This window comes from Denticeps clupeoides, chromosome 15 (genome assembly GCF_900700375.1).
Source record: "Denticeps clupeoides chromosome 15, fDenClu1.1, whole genome shotgun sequence".
In the NCBI taxonomy this organism is placed as follows: domain Eukaryota; kingdom Metazoa; phylum Chordata; class Actinopteri; order Clupeiformes; family Denticipitidae; genus Denticeps; species Denticeps clupeoides.
The window spans coordinates 17,038,632-17,052,213 of NC_041721.1; the positions used below are offsets into that span (position 1 = coordinate 17,038,632).

Here is a 13,582-nt window from a genome sequence, read left to right on the forward strand (position 1 = left end):
CGGGACTCCCTAATCAGGTGCATGGGCACCTGCTGTGACAGCCCAATGGCCCTGCTGCATCACAGTACACCCCCCTCAAGGGCACAGCAGGGAGGCGCCAAAACACAATCACGGGCGGAAGGGAAAATAGCGGTGGCAACCACAGGGCTGGGGCACTGCTGTCGCTAGTTGTTTACCATCCCACCGGAGGACCATTGGCCCCTGCAGCAACCTGCACACAATAATCAGGGCCAAACCTTCTGGGTACGTGCAGGCCCTGTCTCTATAAGTCCACTCTGACATCCCCCGGACCCTCTGGCGACCACTTACCGTACCGCATGGAGGTGCCTTCTGGGGACGTGCAGCCCCTGCCACTGCTGCCACATCTCTACTGGAGTCTCCAGCGCCGCTCCCTGCACCGCACAGGGAGGTGGTCCCTGACCCTGTACATAATTTAATTGTCGGTTTGTCTCTATAGAACAGGGAGTTGATTTTATTGTGTCTAAGACATATTTTAAAAGCGATAAGAAAATGATCTGACATTATTTCTGATTGCGAAAGAGTGACTATGTCTTCTATATTTAAACCGAAGGTCAGTACAAGATCAAGCGTGTGGCCAAATTCATGAGTAGGTCCTATTATATTTTGTTTAACTCCAACTGAATCTACTATAGACAGGAATGCTGTTCTTTGCTGACAATTAATTAAATATCCACAGATACAGCCAGGTTGGAAACAACGTCTGTAAATTCACTAAGAAGAAGATCCAGGGGCTCGATAAATAATAATCAATGGAATAAACTTATGATTTTTATTTTGCAAGACTACATGGGTTATGTTGGTATACAGAATCTCAAAAGAGTTAAATCCATGTCTGGTGTTATGTGTAATACCAAGGTTATCAAGATAGTGCCGAACCAAAAGACATTGGACCACTGCTACACTACAGTTAAGGACAGGGCACAATCTCATCGAACGTTTGGTAAATCCGGTTCAGAGGGAGGTGGCACGCTGGATGGTCCAATTGAATGATGGAGACTGGAACATGATTCGTAACAGTTGTGGAAGCATCAGCGAATATATGGAAGCGGTTGTGAACTTCATTGGGAAAGTAACAGACGATACCGTTCAGAAAACGATCGTCAGAACGTTTCCCAATCAGAAGGCGTGGGTGGATAAAACAATCCGCGACGCTCTGAAATCTCGCACCGCAACCTATAATGCAGGGCTTGCTTCCGGGGGACATGGGACCATATAAGGCTGCATCATACAGCGTCAGGAAAGCGGTGAAGGAGGCGAAGCAGCGCTACGGGAAGAAACTGGAGTCACAACTCGAAACAGAGTAACTCTAGGAGCCTGGTTCACAGATTATAAAGCACCCACATCCGGTATGACGAACGCGGACGTGTCTCTGGCAGACGGACGTGTCTCTATGCTCACTTCGAGGCTGTAGCTAAAGATGCTACCAGCACCGAGAACACCTTAATCATCACCGAGCATGAAGTGAGGAGAGCCTTCAGGAGAGTGAACACCAGGAAAGCAGCAGGACCAGCCTGAAAATTTGCATAACATGATTAAAACCCTGAAAGATTTAGTCTATATTATAATATGAATGTGGTCAAATTAATGCCATTAGAGAGCCTCTCTCACCTGAGTCTAAAGTTCAAAATAAATCCTCTAAATTGGTGGAACCCAACACGTAGTCCAGATACAATCATTTTCATACTGTGAACCTCAGACTCGGGGAGAATCCTCACAGCCTGCGCAGACCAGCTAGCACCTGTGTTTACAGAGATATTCAACCTCTCTTTATCTCAGTCCCCATCCTGCCTCCCTCAACGACTACCGCCCTGTAGCCTTAACCTCAGTAGTGATGAAGATCTTTGAATCTGGTCAGAGACTTTGCAGACGCCATCTGTCATCTCACTCACCCACCCACCTGGACACTCGGAAGGGACATTATGTTAAAATGATTTTCATTGACTATAGTTCAGCATTTAACACGAGCACCTGGGACTCAGCTAATTTCTCCAACTTCCTAACTGGGAGACTACAGGCAATAAGGATGGGCAGACATGTCTCAGCCACCATCACTCTCAGCACTGAAGCCCCCCGGGGCTGTGTTTTGAACCCCCTGATGTACTCTCATATGAAGGAATGTCTTGTGTCTTATGTTTAATGTTCACATTTAACTGTGGAAATTTTGAAGATGCATTCAATTGACTGGAATATTACAAACTTTTGAAATCCACAAGCAGTTTAGAAACCTTTTTAAAATGTCTTCCTTTTTTTTTTAAGTGCCACTGTTTTATGAGAACCAATAAATATTTTATTTCATAAAGATTAGGGCTGCAACTAACGATGATTTTAATAATCGTTTAATCTGTCGATTATTTTTTTTTGATTAATCGTAGAATCAGGTGTAAAAAAAAAAAAAAAAAAGCAAGAAAAAAAAACAAGAAAAGCATTCATTTCCAACCCTTTATTCAAAAACAGTAGTAAAATCTTTATAAAGTGCACAAACATGTTGCTCCTTGAGGTGTTATAATAATAATAAAATAAAATAGGACTAACACTAAAAAGTGCCACCTGAACTGCCAAAACGATAAATAATTTATAAAAAAATAAAGAACAATACAAATCAGAAAATGTAACAGGATTTTACAGGTTTTAATATCAGAACTCTACACTACACTGCAGATGCACACACTCACAAACTATCACACTGAGACACACACACTTACTCTCTCTCACACCCTTTGTTCAAACACTTTGCATTGCAATGCAAAAATGTGAGCATGTCCACATGCTCCTGGCTCAGGCTCGCTCTTTTCTTTGGGACTATGTTGCCTGCTGTAGAAAACAGCCGCTCAGATGGTGTTGAGGTGGCAGGGATGCAGAGGTAAGACTAGCCTGGCCAACATGGGATATATTTCATTGTTAGACTTCCACCACAATAATGGGTTTTCTTCCTTGGCAAGGCTCTTTTCTCCAAAGTATGTGAGGACTTCGTTCCTCACTTGGCTGTGGACATCTTCAGCTTCGCCTGCTCTATTCTCTTCTTCACCATCAGAACCAAGGAGTGAATCAAGTAGAGTGGCTACTAGAGGTGTTGATTCAGTAGCTGTAGTAGTGGTGGAGGTAACAACACTGCAACTGCCATGCTGCTGCACATCCATCTTCCTTCTCTCTTCAAGTGACATTGTTTGCAGTTTAGTTTGAACAGGTAGGATTTCATCGGGTGAAAGAAACTTGCTCAGTTTTCTAAACCTTGGGTCAAGGGCCATCGCAAAAATCACTGTGTTTGGTGCATCATCTGAGAAAGCAGTCTCCCTTTTCCATCTCTCCTGCAACTGCTGCACTGCAGTGAGCTGGAAAGCCCGCAGCGGGGCTGACTCGAAGACAGCTCTCTGGGTGGACTTCAACAGCCCCTTCACAAGTGGAGGTATTGCAGATATTGTTGCATATTTCTGTCCACTCATGAACACAGTGACACATTCAAAAGGCTTGAGGACTGTTGAAAGTTCTTCCAGCAGGCTCCACTGGTCTGGTTTCAGATCCAGGTACATTTTCCCTCTCTTTGTGACAGAGCTGTCGGACAGTGTTGCTGTTACAGGCCACCTTTGTTCAAGCAGTCGACTTATCATATAGAATGTGCTATTCCACCTTGTGCTTATGTCTTGAACAAGGCTGTGCTCTGGTGTGGCCATTTGTTGTTGTTTCTCTCTGAGTTTACTGCTGGCTAGCTCGCTTTTCTTAAAATGTTATACCAGACATCTCGCAGCCCCGACAGCTTTTTCAATGCTTGGATGCTTCAACGCAGTATTGATCACAAGTTGCAAAGTATGGCCAGTGCAACGGACAGAGGACCACCCATGCTTCTCCAATAGGATATTTGCTGCAGCCACAATATTAGCACCATTGTCATGGACTATGGCAATGATTTTGCTAGGAGGAATTTCAAATCTGTCCACTACCTGCTCCAACCACTCTGCAATGTTAGATGCAGTATGTCTGGCCTGCAATGGCATGGTGGTGAGGCAGATTGACTGCATGTCCCAGGCATCTGTGATGTAGTGGGATGTAATGCCAAGGTAGGCTTCAGTTGCTACACTTGTCCATACATCAGTGGTGAGAGCAAGTTTGCTGTGTTTATTGCTGTGTTTATTGCAGTTTTCACTTCCTTGAATGTGTCTTCATATTTTCTTTCCATGAGTTTTGTGAAGTGAGTCCTGGAGGGCAGAGTGTAACCAGGGTTCAAGGTGCGGATCATTTTAGTGAAGCCGTCATCTTCAACCATCGACAGAGGCCTCATGTCAGTGACGAGCATGTTGAGGATACTATCAGTCAAGACAGCGGCTTCCTGTGGTGTACATGATGCATTTCCCATCAAGAAGCCTCTCATGGTTTGCTGTTTTTTTCTGGAATCAAAAAGATAGTATAAGTATGTGTAATAACACAATTTTTACATCAACTAAACACATACTTACATACATACTTGTTTTAGTTACTAGTTGTGTAAAGGTAAGTAACCCAAAGAGCAATTACAGACAAGACACACACACACACACACACACACACACACACACACTCTCTCTCTCTCTCTCTCAAGCTCACTTGAAGCTTATTCATTAAATTATTACCATCAATGTAGTAAGTGCAAGGTTAATTTATACACCACATTTAAACACAGCTTAAGATGACCAAGTGATATAAAATAACTTTAAAATTAAATCAAAAAGTACAACACACACAAATATATTGGTCAATAATAACCTATATGGGACAAAGCACAGAATATACACTGCAAAAAATGCTTTTCTAACTTAGTAGTTTTATCCTGTTTTCAGTCCAGATATCTAAAAAAATCTTTAAAAAAAAAATCTTACTAGACACATGAAATAGCATAAAAGATAATGTCTTGTTTTCTGAAAAAACACCTCAAAATTAAGTGATTGTTTGCTTAAAACAAGCCAATTATCTGCCAATGGGGTATGCAAACTAATCTTAATGAGATATAATCTCAAACAGAAGCATCACTTAATTTTCTCATGCCATTTTTCTTGTCTAGTAATCTTGATTTAAGATTTTTAAAATATTTGGACTGGAAACGAGACAAAATTACTAGGTAAGAAAAGCTTTTTTTGCAGTGTAGCTATACATGAACAACAGATTGAAAAATCACTGGTCCAAAAAAGGCTAGTGAATAAAAACATGTCTTTAGTCTTTTAATGCAAAGTGCAAAGTAACTATAGCACCCCTGCTTTACTACTGTTATTAACGCGCTAACGCTATCGTGCTGGATAATGAGTAAACACCAGCACCAGGGACATTACGTTCCTCACTTCACAGCGGAACAAAAGTGGGATTCTGTAGTGACTTCCCCTGCTGCTGAACTCCCTTCCTCCTCATCAAACACTCCAACATGTTTCCGTTTCAGGTGCTGGGACATTGCCGTGGTGCTCCAGTGCCATGCCATGTCTCTTTTGCATATTTTGCAGTTAACAATTTTTTTCTGTTTATTCAGTGTGAAATGCTCCCACACCTTGGATGACTTGGTTCGCGCAGATTTCTCTGCCTCCGCCATGTATCTTTCCTCTACCTGTAACTACTCCGGTCTGTAATTCACAGTCATCACAATAATAAACACAAATTGCACATTCCAGATGAAACAAGACAATGATAGCTTCACAAAATAATATTTACCGTGTGCGCCTGTTTGATCAGTAGTAGATTGATAGTGCAACTTAATGTTTGTTTCTTTATCGTTCTTCTTTCGTGTTTCTCTGACTTGTAACTTTCCTCTCCCGTTACTCCCACATACACATCCGGGTCGTGCTATCACGTAACTTGTACAGGTAAAACTTTATCTAAAGCACAGGTAATTTTACAAACAAACACTTTTAATTACGATGCCATGCTACTCATTTCATTAAATTATTGTTCAATAATTAATCCAAATTAACAAAAGAAATCGCATAGCTTACTGACTTCCTACTATGGTCCATTATAGCGCCAGCTACTCTACCTCCGCTCGTTTTTTGTATTTTTGCTTCGCGCTGTCTATGAGGCGCCTCTGCTAGCATTTGTGCGTGAGAGAGACCGAGTGTTTTTTTTTTTTTTAATGTCTGTGCGTCGCGCGACACAACGAATCGATTAGGAAATTCGTTGCCAACGCTTTTCATAATTGATTTTTATCGATTTAATCGATTTGTTGTTGCAGCCCTAATAAAGATCTGTATTGTGAATGGATGAAAGACCTGTAAATGGCCGGTTCTTAGTTGTATGGACACCTGCTAAAATGTTTTTGTACCATCTTTTAGGGTCCTAGTTAAGTCTCCACTCTAATCCGCATTCATCCTAATATAATTGTATTTGACAGTAAACCAATAAATACACTTGAAATTCAATATGAACATTTTAACAATATCACATGCCATGATTGCTTCACACCAGTGCTATTAGATTACATTGTCATTTTATTGATTCCAACTGAAAAATTGCATTCAAATGACTTAGGACCCATCCACACGAAAACGCTAGTGTCTAACATTGCGTTTTTTAAAATATAGATGGATAAATATTATTGTCACTATACAAGTACAGCGAGATAATGTTTGGAGCAAACCAGCAGATGCACATTTAAACTAGGGTTTTCAACAAAGATAAATAGAATATTAGTAAAAATTCAATAAAAGATACAGTCTAGGACATTTACCATTTAAAATAAGAAGCAACTTAAAAGTGCAGGTAAGATGATTGAGGGAAAAAGGTGAACAGGTGTGATATTGCACAAGTTATCGCACTCCAAAGACACAAAAAAAATGGTGTAGGACAGTTAGAATAAAGTGCACAACAATTTTTACCAAAACATTAAGTAATATTAAGGACAGAGTGGATGTTTGTGTGTGTTTGTGTGTGTAAATCCCAGGGTAGCAGCATTTATATTTGATGTGTGCAGAGTCTTGATGTTGATTAGGAGGTGAATGAGTGCCGGGAATTCAGTAGTTTAATGGTGGTGGGGTGTAAACTGTTCCTTAACCGGGATGTGCGTGTCAACAGTCATGCAGCACTTGCCAGATGGCAGCAGGGTGAGGGGTGTGTGTGCAGGGCGTGTCTCATCAATGATTATGTTCATCACTCTTTGTCTTCTTTTGTTTTCTTAGAGCTCAGGACTGATTGTGGTCACTCCAGGTTCCTCACCTGTTCCCTGTAAGCTGTTGTTGGAGACTTAATGATGTTGGAATCGTGTATGGGTTCGCAGTCGAGTGAGTAGAGGAGGGCAGTGCTGAGGGTTATGGGTTTAACTGTCAGATTGTCCTGCGTGGAATTCTGCTTAAACAGATACCAGTCTGTGTTTTCAACATAGTCCTGCAGACTTGTGAAAGCACCTTCAGTCCAGTTTGTGTTGTGGGATTTGTCCTGGTAATTAGGGGACAACCTTAAAGTTCCTTTATTCGAATTGTCCGTTCCACCTTAAATGCTGCTCAGCAGGCGGTAATAGCATTAAAATGCCTGTAAGTGTAGGTGTAGTTTAGCGAGACCTATAGTCAGGAAATCTCCTCCTTCAACCGTCACCTTATCGTGGTGGAGGAGTTTGAGAGCCCTAATGATCCTAGGAGCTATGTTGTCTGGGGCACTTGGTGCCCCTGATAAGAGTCTCCCATGACAAACTGGTCTTAGGTAAAGGCCTAGGGTTGGGGCCCGTGAGCGAGAGCCTGGTGGCTGGGCTTTCGCCCATGGGGCCCAGCCAGAACCGGATACGTGGGCCCATCCAACTGTGGACCCACCACCTGCAGGAGGAACATGAAGGGTCCAGTGCAATGTAGATCGGGTGGCAGACCGAGGCGGGAGTTTTGGTGGTCCGATCCCCGGACAAGGAAACTGGCTATTGGGACATGGAACGTCACCTCTCTGGCTGGGAAGGAGCTGGAGCTTGTGGAAGAGGTTGAGCGGTACCGCTAGATAGAGTCGGACTCATCTCGACACATAGCATTGGCTCTGGAACCCAAATCCTTGAGAGAAGTTGGACACTCTCCTTTGCTGGAGTTGCTCCGGGTGAGAGGTGGAGGACTGGGGTTGGCTTTTTGTTAGCCAAGACTCTCAGCCTTATTGTTGGGGTTTACCCCGGGGGACAAGGGGGTAGCTTCCCTGCGCCTTCGGGTTGGGGAAAGGGTCCTGACTGTTTGTGCTTTTGTGCCAAATAACAGCTCAGAATACCCATCCTTTTTGGAGTCCCTGGGATGAGTGCTAGATAGTGCTCCAACTCAAATTCAAATTTTATTTTATTTGTCACATACATAGTCATACATGAAATGTGATATGATACATGAAATGTTTTTAGCGACTGCTACAGATCACAGTATTGCAAATATTGCAAGTATACAATGAAAACCAATATTCAAATATTGTAAACATAACCAAATATTACACGTTTATGTATTTATGTACATAAAATATGTGTAACAGGTAGGGTGAAGGTGTGCAAATGAGTGAAAGTCAATGTATAAAGATTAAAAGTCCAGAGTGATTGAGAGTGAAAGTGCTGGAGTGTATTGGAGTTCTATGTAGTGTTGTTGTTGTTGAGAGTTTGAATAGCCTGCGGGAAGAAGCTCCTCCTCATTCTCTCTGTGTTGGACTTCAGGGAGTGGAAGTGCTTCCCTGACCGCAGCAGAGAGAACAGTACGTTGTTGGGGTGGCTGGCCCACCCCTGGCCCTGTTCCAGCACTGCGTTCGGCTGAAAGTACTTTGATGTTTCTCTGAAAGACTCAGCTGCCAAGTTGGACCTGCCTTCAGTGCTCTAAATCTTTGAAACCCTAGTTCGTCTGCAAGAATTGCCATTCATCATAATCGAATGCAGTTAAAATTTCAGTGAAAATGGACTTGGGCCAGGCAGGTAACACTTGATACTATTTCTACACATCCTATTTTACTATTAACAAGTGAGTTAACCTATTTATCTTACCTAAAAAAGGTCCATATTCATCATAAATCTGCACGTATAAGCAAAGTTCCCAGGTGAATTTTACAGTGAATATGGTGTTGGGCCAGACAGTAACAAGCGGTATTATTTCTATTGTTCACAATTTTGTGTGGACACAGAGATCATCACCATATGCAGCTTTATGTTAATTTCTGAAACAGATGTCCTGGCTATATGTCTCGCTGAACTACAGGGTATTACAGCCTGCGGAGCAGCTTTTAAGGTGGAACGGACAATTCGAATAAGGAGCTGTGAAATAAACACGCATTCAGCCACTCAGCATGCGTCAATAGTGGTGCCATCCTGGACAGGGTTCCAAGCTAAGCAAAGATGTGGGACTTTTACACTGCTCATGACTGTAATAGTGAAGGACCGAGACATAACATTTCATAAGTATGAATTTATTGTAAAATTTTTTTAAAATAAACAGTATCATCTTGAAAGAGTCAGCTTCTGTTCTGACACCTGTAAATATTGCAGTTTTTGACGAATCTATACAAGATGTCACTGTGTATGGACCTGCCCTGTCTATAGTTATTTTCCAATAATATAAACTATTTTTTCCAAATAAGCAGGTAGAGTGTTTCATAATACATTTAAAACATAATACTTAATTACTGGATTAATTAAGTTTTCTGATTCTAGAAAATAACGTATTTCCCTTGTTCAAAGAATTTAATATGTACAGTTCATTGTCTATATTTCTCTTAAAATCTATATAAATGTATGAGTGGTCACGCTACAAGGCTTATCAGGAAGACTGCCAGGATCTTTCAGTGAACATTGTTGCCCTTTTTGTGGTGTTTGTATTTGCATCGTTCTGCATGTAGTAGGAGTGAAGTTTAGGTTTATTTGAAATGAAAAAATATCTATATGCATATTACATTTTGAACTTAAAATTAGGCTATATTTTCAAAAAACGCTTCTCTATCAACTTATTCACGGTTATATACGACTGACGAACTAAGACAATAAAAATCGCTTCTCAAATTTTCCGGTTTATGGTGCTATAATTCCGTAGCCCACCTTTGCCCTGATAGACGTTGATTCATTTAAAAGGAAAGCCAGCCCCTCCCAAGATGGCGCCTCTGTTTACGCATGCGCTCTGATAGACGCCCCATTCACAGCGGCATCTAGTGTATTTATCTATCTATGGCTGCGAATAAGGTGCGAACTTAAGCGTCGTAACGAGGGGCTTGTATGATGGGGTCAGCAGCAGGGAAGCGTTTGGGAAGTCTACGAACTGGTAGAATTTCGGCAGCGCGGACCCGAGGTCGGCGATAATGAACACGGCGCCTGGATGCGAGAAACACAACACCGTGAACTCCCTCGATGGAAGGGTCAACGTGATAAATCCGGTGTGCAATGCTGTTCTGTAACGGCAACTGGGGTGCACCGAGAGTTGCTTACATAAATACACACGCCGCCTCCCCGTTGTCCAGTCCGATAGCCGAGTCGGGGACAGCAGCCAGGTTTCCGAGAAAAACAGAACACAACTCTTCCACCTTTGCGACAAAATCCCAGCTCGTCGGTCTCGATGATGACAGACTGTGTGTTCTGGGCAGCGGTGGTTTGCTCGGGGAGTCCTTAAGCTCCGTTCGAACACAGGTGTTGTACCGAGTTCGTGACTCTAGGTGGCGCTGGGCCACGATAGACGTCCCGACCATAAAAACACAGACGAAGAAGACAAGCGGCATAGTCGGAGACTATGCGGTTATGTTAAAAATATATTTCACAATAAATGTTAAATTAATCGATTGAGTGTTTAATTGGAGCGCTGATTATTTTAACAAAGTGGAACCACGTACCACGAAAGCCCGAACATAACGATGGTTTCTGGCCCAAAGTGGGCCCTAAAGATTCAGGGTTTTGTGAAATGACCCCGCTAACAGGAACCAGGGACAAGCGGTCACATTCTTTCGACAGATGAAGTCCGATATTGTCACTGCGCTCTAATGATGAGCAGTACCCTCCCACACCACCAGAGAGCGCCTGCTAAGCGCTCTCTGCTGCAGTCAAACCCTTATCCCCTGTAATACACGAAGGGAACAGAATGTAAAGGTATTGATACAATCTATGTCAATACCACGAACTTGAAGATGCAGTGGTGTGATGACGTTTTGTTCCCTTCCTGGTTTTGCATGTTTTTTTTTTCTCTTTATGACACCCTTAATGTGTCTCATCATCAAACAAATTAAAATTTTAGTCAAAGACAACACAAAGATTTAAGTGTGACAAAATTAGAAATCAGGAAGGGGCAAACACTTTTTCACACCACTGTATGTCCCTTTGGAGTACAGTGATGGATATTCTTAATTACCCAAGTAGTGGTCCTTCTGTGCTACTCCCCACAGTAGTAGTGAAACACTCTGTTTAATGGATGTAGTATATATTTATAGCGCACAAAATGAAAAAAAATTACCAGGCTCTTTTAGCGGGGTCATTGCTACCCCTCTTCTGTATGCAGCCACAGACGAGTCTGTAATGTCGAATGTCAATGGCTACTTTTTCAGAATTCTCTCAGCATGCTAAAATGACATAAGAATGAATATACTTTTTTTTTTTTACCATGAACAACTTGTTTTCATGCTGGAACCTAAGTAAGAAGGTTAATTTAATAGTACTTACAAACTGCAAGTCTTCATCTTGCCATTTTTACAGAGTGCATTTGGTGCATGTCCAAATTCCGGTACTGTACTCTTTTTTTTTTTTTTTTTTAATAATCCAAACTATGCATTTTTTTCACATGCACTTGTAACGGAAAAATTATATAAATGTAAATGAAAATATGCTCTTATGATCTAGTTTAAACTTTTCTGTTAATGGTGGAAAACTGAGCCGTGATTCAGCCCTGTGTGCAGGCTGAAGGAATTTGGGAAAGCCTTGAGCCGACGTGATATGAATTATCAGCACAGCCCACGAAGAGACTGGAGTTTTCTGTCATAATGTAAAGTCACATTATGTCCTGTACTTCAGGTCACAGAGCAAGATAATGCTCTGATGCTGAGTATGATAAATGTGTTTGCGCGAGATTAATTCCTGAATTTTTTTTTTAAACTTGATTGTCCACACCCTCTGGGCTGTACAAAAGGAGTTGGCTGCCCAGAGTCCTTCAGAACTCTCCATGCGCGCTTGTGAGACTTTCCTCTGCACCATTTTGCTGGGATTGGCCTTCTGTTAAATAAATAATTTTTTATCTGGTTCATATGCAAGTGTCTCACCGAATACAACATTTTGATTTCAGGGAAATGTAGATGAATGATCATGTGACATGCCTGCGTGAGAGATTCTGATTAGACTATCAAATCTTAAGGAAACATCACACAGGTCATCACACCTATAAATGGCAACTTGAGTGAAGTGCACTGTGACAACAGATAAATACAAGACAAGGCTAGTGTAAAAGTATTTACATAAAACTGTTTACAGATCAATGATCCTTTTAACAGAAGTCATAAATCTTAATTTAATAACATACATTTATACTTACTCAGTTAACAAATTCTGTGATCTGTAAAAATTATTTTGGGGATTTTTAAACTTATATATATATACTTATATATAATTATATATACATTTCAGGATTAATGTAAAATTGAAGACTGTGGTAAATGTTAAATTATTAAATTTTACATTTTAAAGTCATTTATTTTACACAAATGAAAGTCTCCTTCTTGATGAAGCCATCCAACTATAACTAGGAGAGCTTACCTGAAATGCATAACTTCTCCACCTTTCTCTTCAAAACACACCACTGAAACTAATGATATAATTCCTCGATTCCTGCAATTTATCCTGCTGCATTGTACAAAATAACTGCACTAAGTGCTAGCACAAAGAAATATTGAAACATTCTGAAACCATGTGACTACATTACACCTTGAATTCAAAACTGAATGACAGATAACATAATAAACTAATGGCCAAATAATTAGATGTATGATAAAAAATGTTTTGATTGGTCGTGCTTACATCTAATCTAAATATGTAAAGCTTAAGCAAATCTGTAAATGTAGAATAATGTAGAATTAAAGTGAAAATTCATTAAGTGTTTGCCCTCAAAACACATCATTTGGTCTTTTGTGTCTGTCAGATATGTGCAGCTTTGATCACACATTTTATTAAGGGCTAATATATTGGGGTGCATTTGTTTTTTTTTGTCCCAGTGAAAATATGTGACACCACAGGCATCTGCTCAGCCCTTGCTGTGTTGATAATCCTTTGCTGTGTGTGTGCTGCATTTCAATCCTACTTACAGCGCAGTCACAATATCTGACAGCACCTGTCAAAAAATGTGACCCTGGTTCCTTTTTATGATAAATGTGGTAAATGTGCTAGTTACTGGTATAAGAAAATTAAAAAAATACCTGAAATGGTTTGGTGTGTTGCATTTCTATCTGTCATGGCTGGCACCCACCTGGCAGGCCACCAGAGGGCGCCAGCACAAATAAGACCCCACTAGGAAGAAACAGACGCCATAAAATGGTGATGTAAACAAGAGTAGGACACAAACTCATACGCTGCCCAGTGACATATTTGAAAGTACTATTTGGATAGAGTTTCATGCTGACCGCCTGTGCACATCCACTACTATGATTCTCCCTTTGTTTTGGACTGACC

General features: G+C 41.2%; 1 protein-coding gene across 1 annotated transcript; it reads right to left on the bottom strand.

Moving 5' to 3' along the window:
• Nucleotides 1–2,687: 2,687 nt before the first annotated feature.
• Nucleotides 2,688–10,564, bottom strand: LOC114765145 (zinc finger BED domain-containing protein 1-like). The gene is made up of 2 exons (XM_028955232.1): nucleotides 10,373–10,564; nucleotides 2,688–4,400 (listed from the first exon to the last, which is right to left on the bottom strand). Exon 2 carries the CDS (start codon nucleotides 3,687–3,689, stop codon nucleotides 2,850–2,852), a length of 840 nt encoding a protein of 279 aa, XP_028811065.1. The 5' UTR covers nucleotides 3,690–4,400; nucleotides 10,373–10,564; the 3' UTR covers nucleotides 2,688–2,849.
• Nucleotides 10,565–13,582: the final 3,018 nt, after the last annotated feature.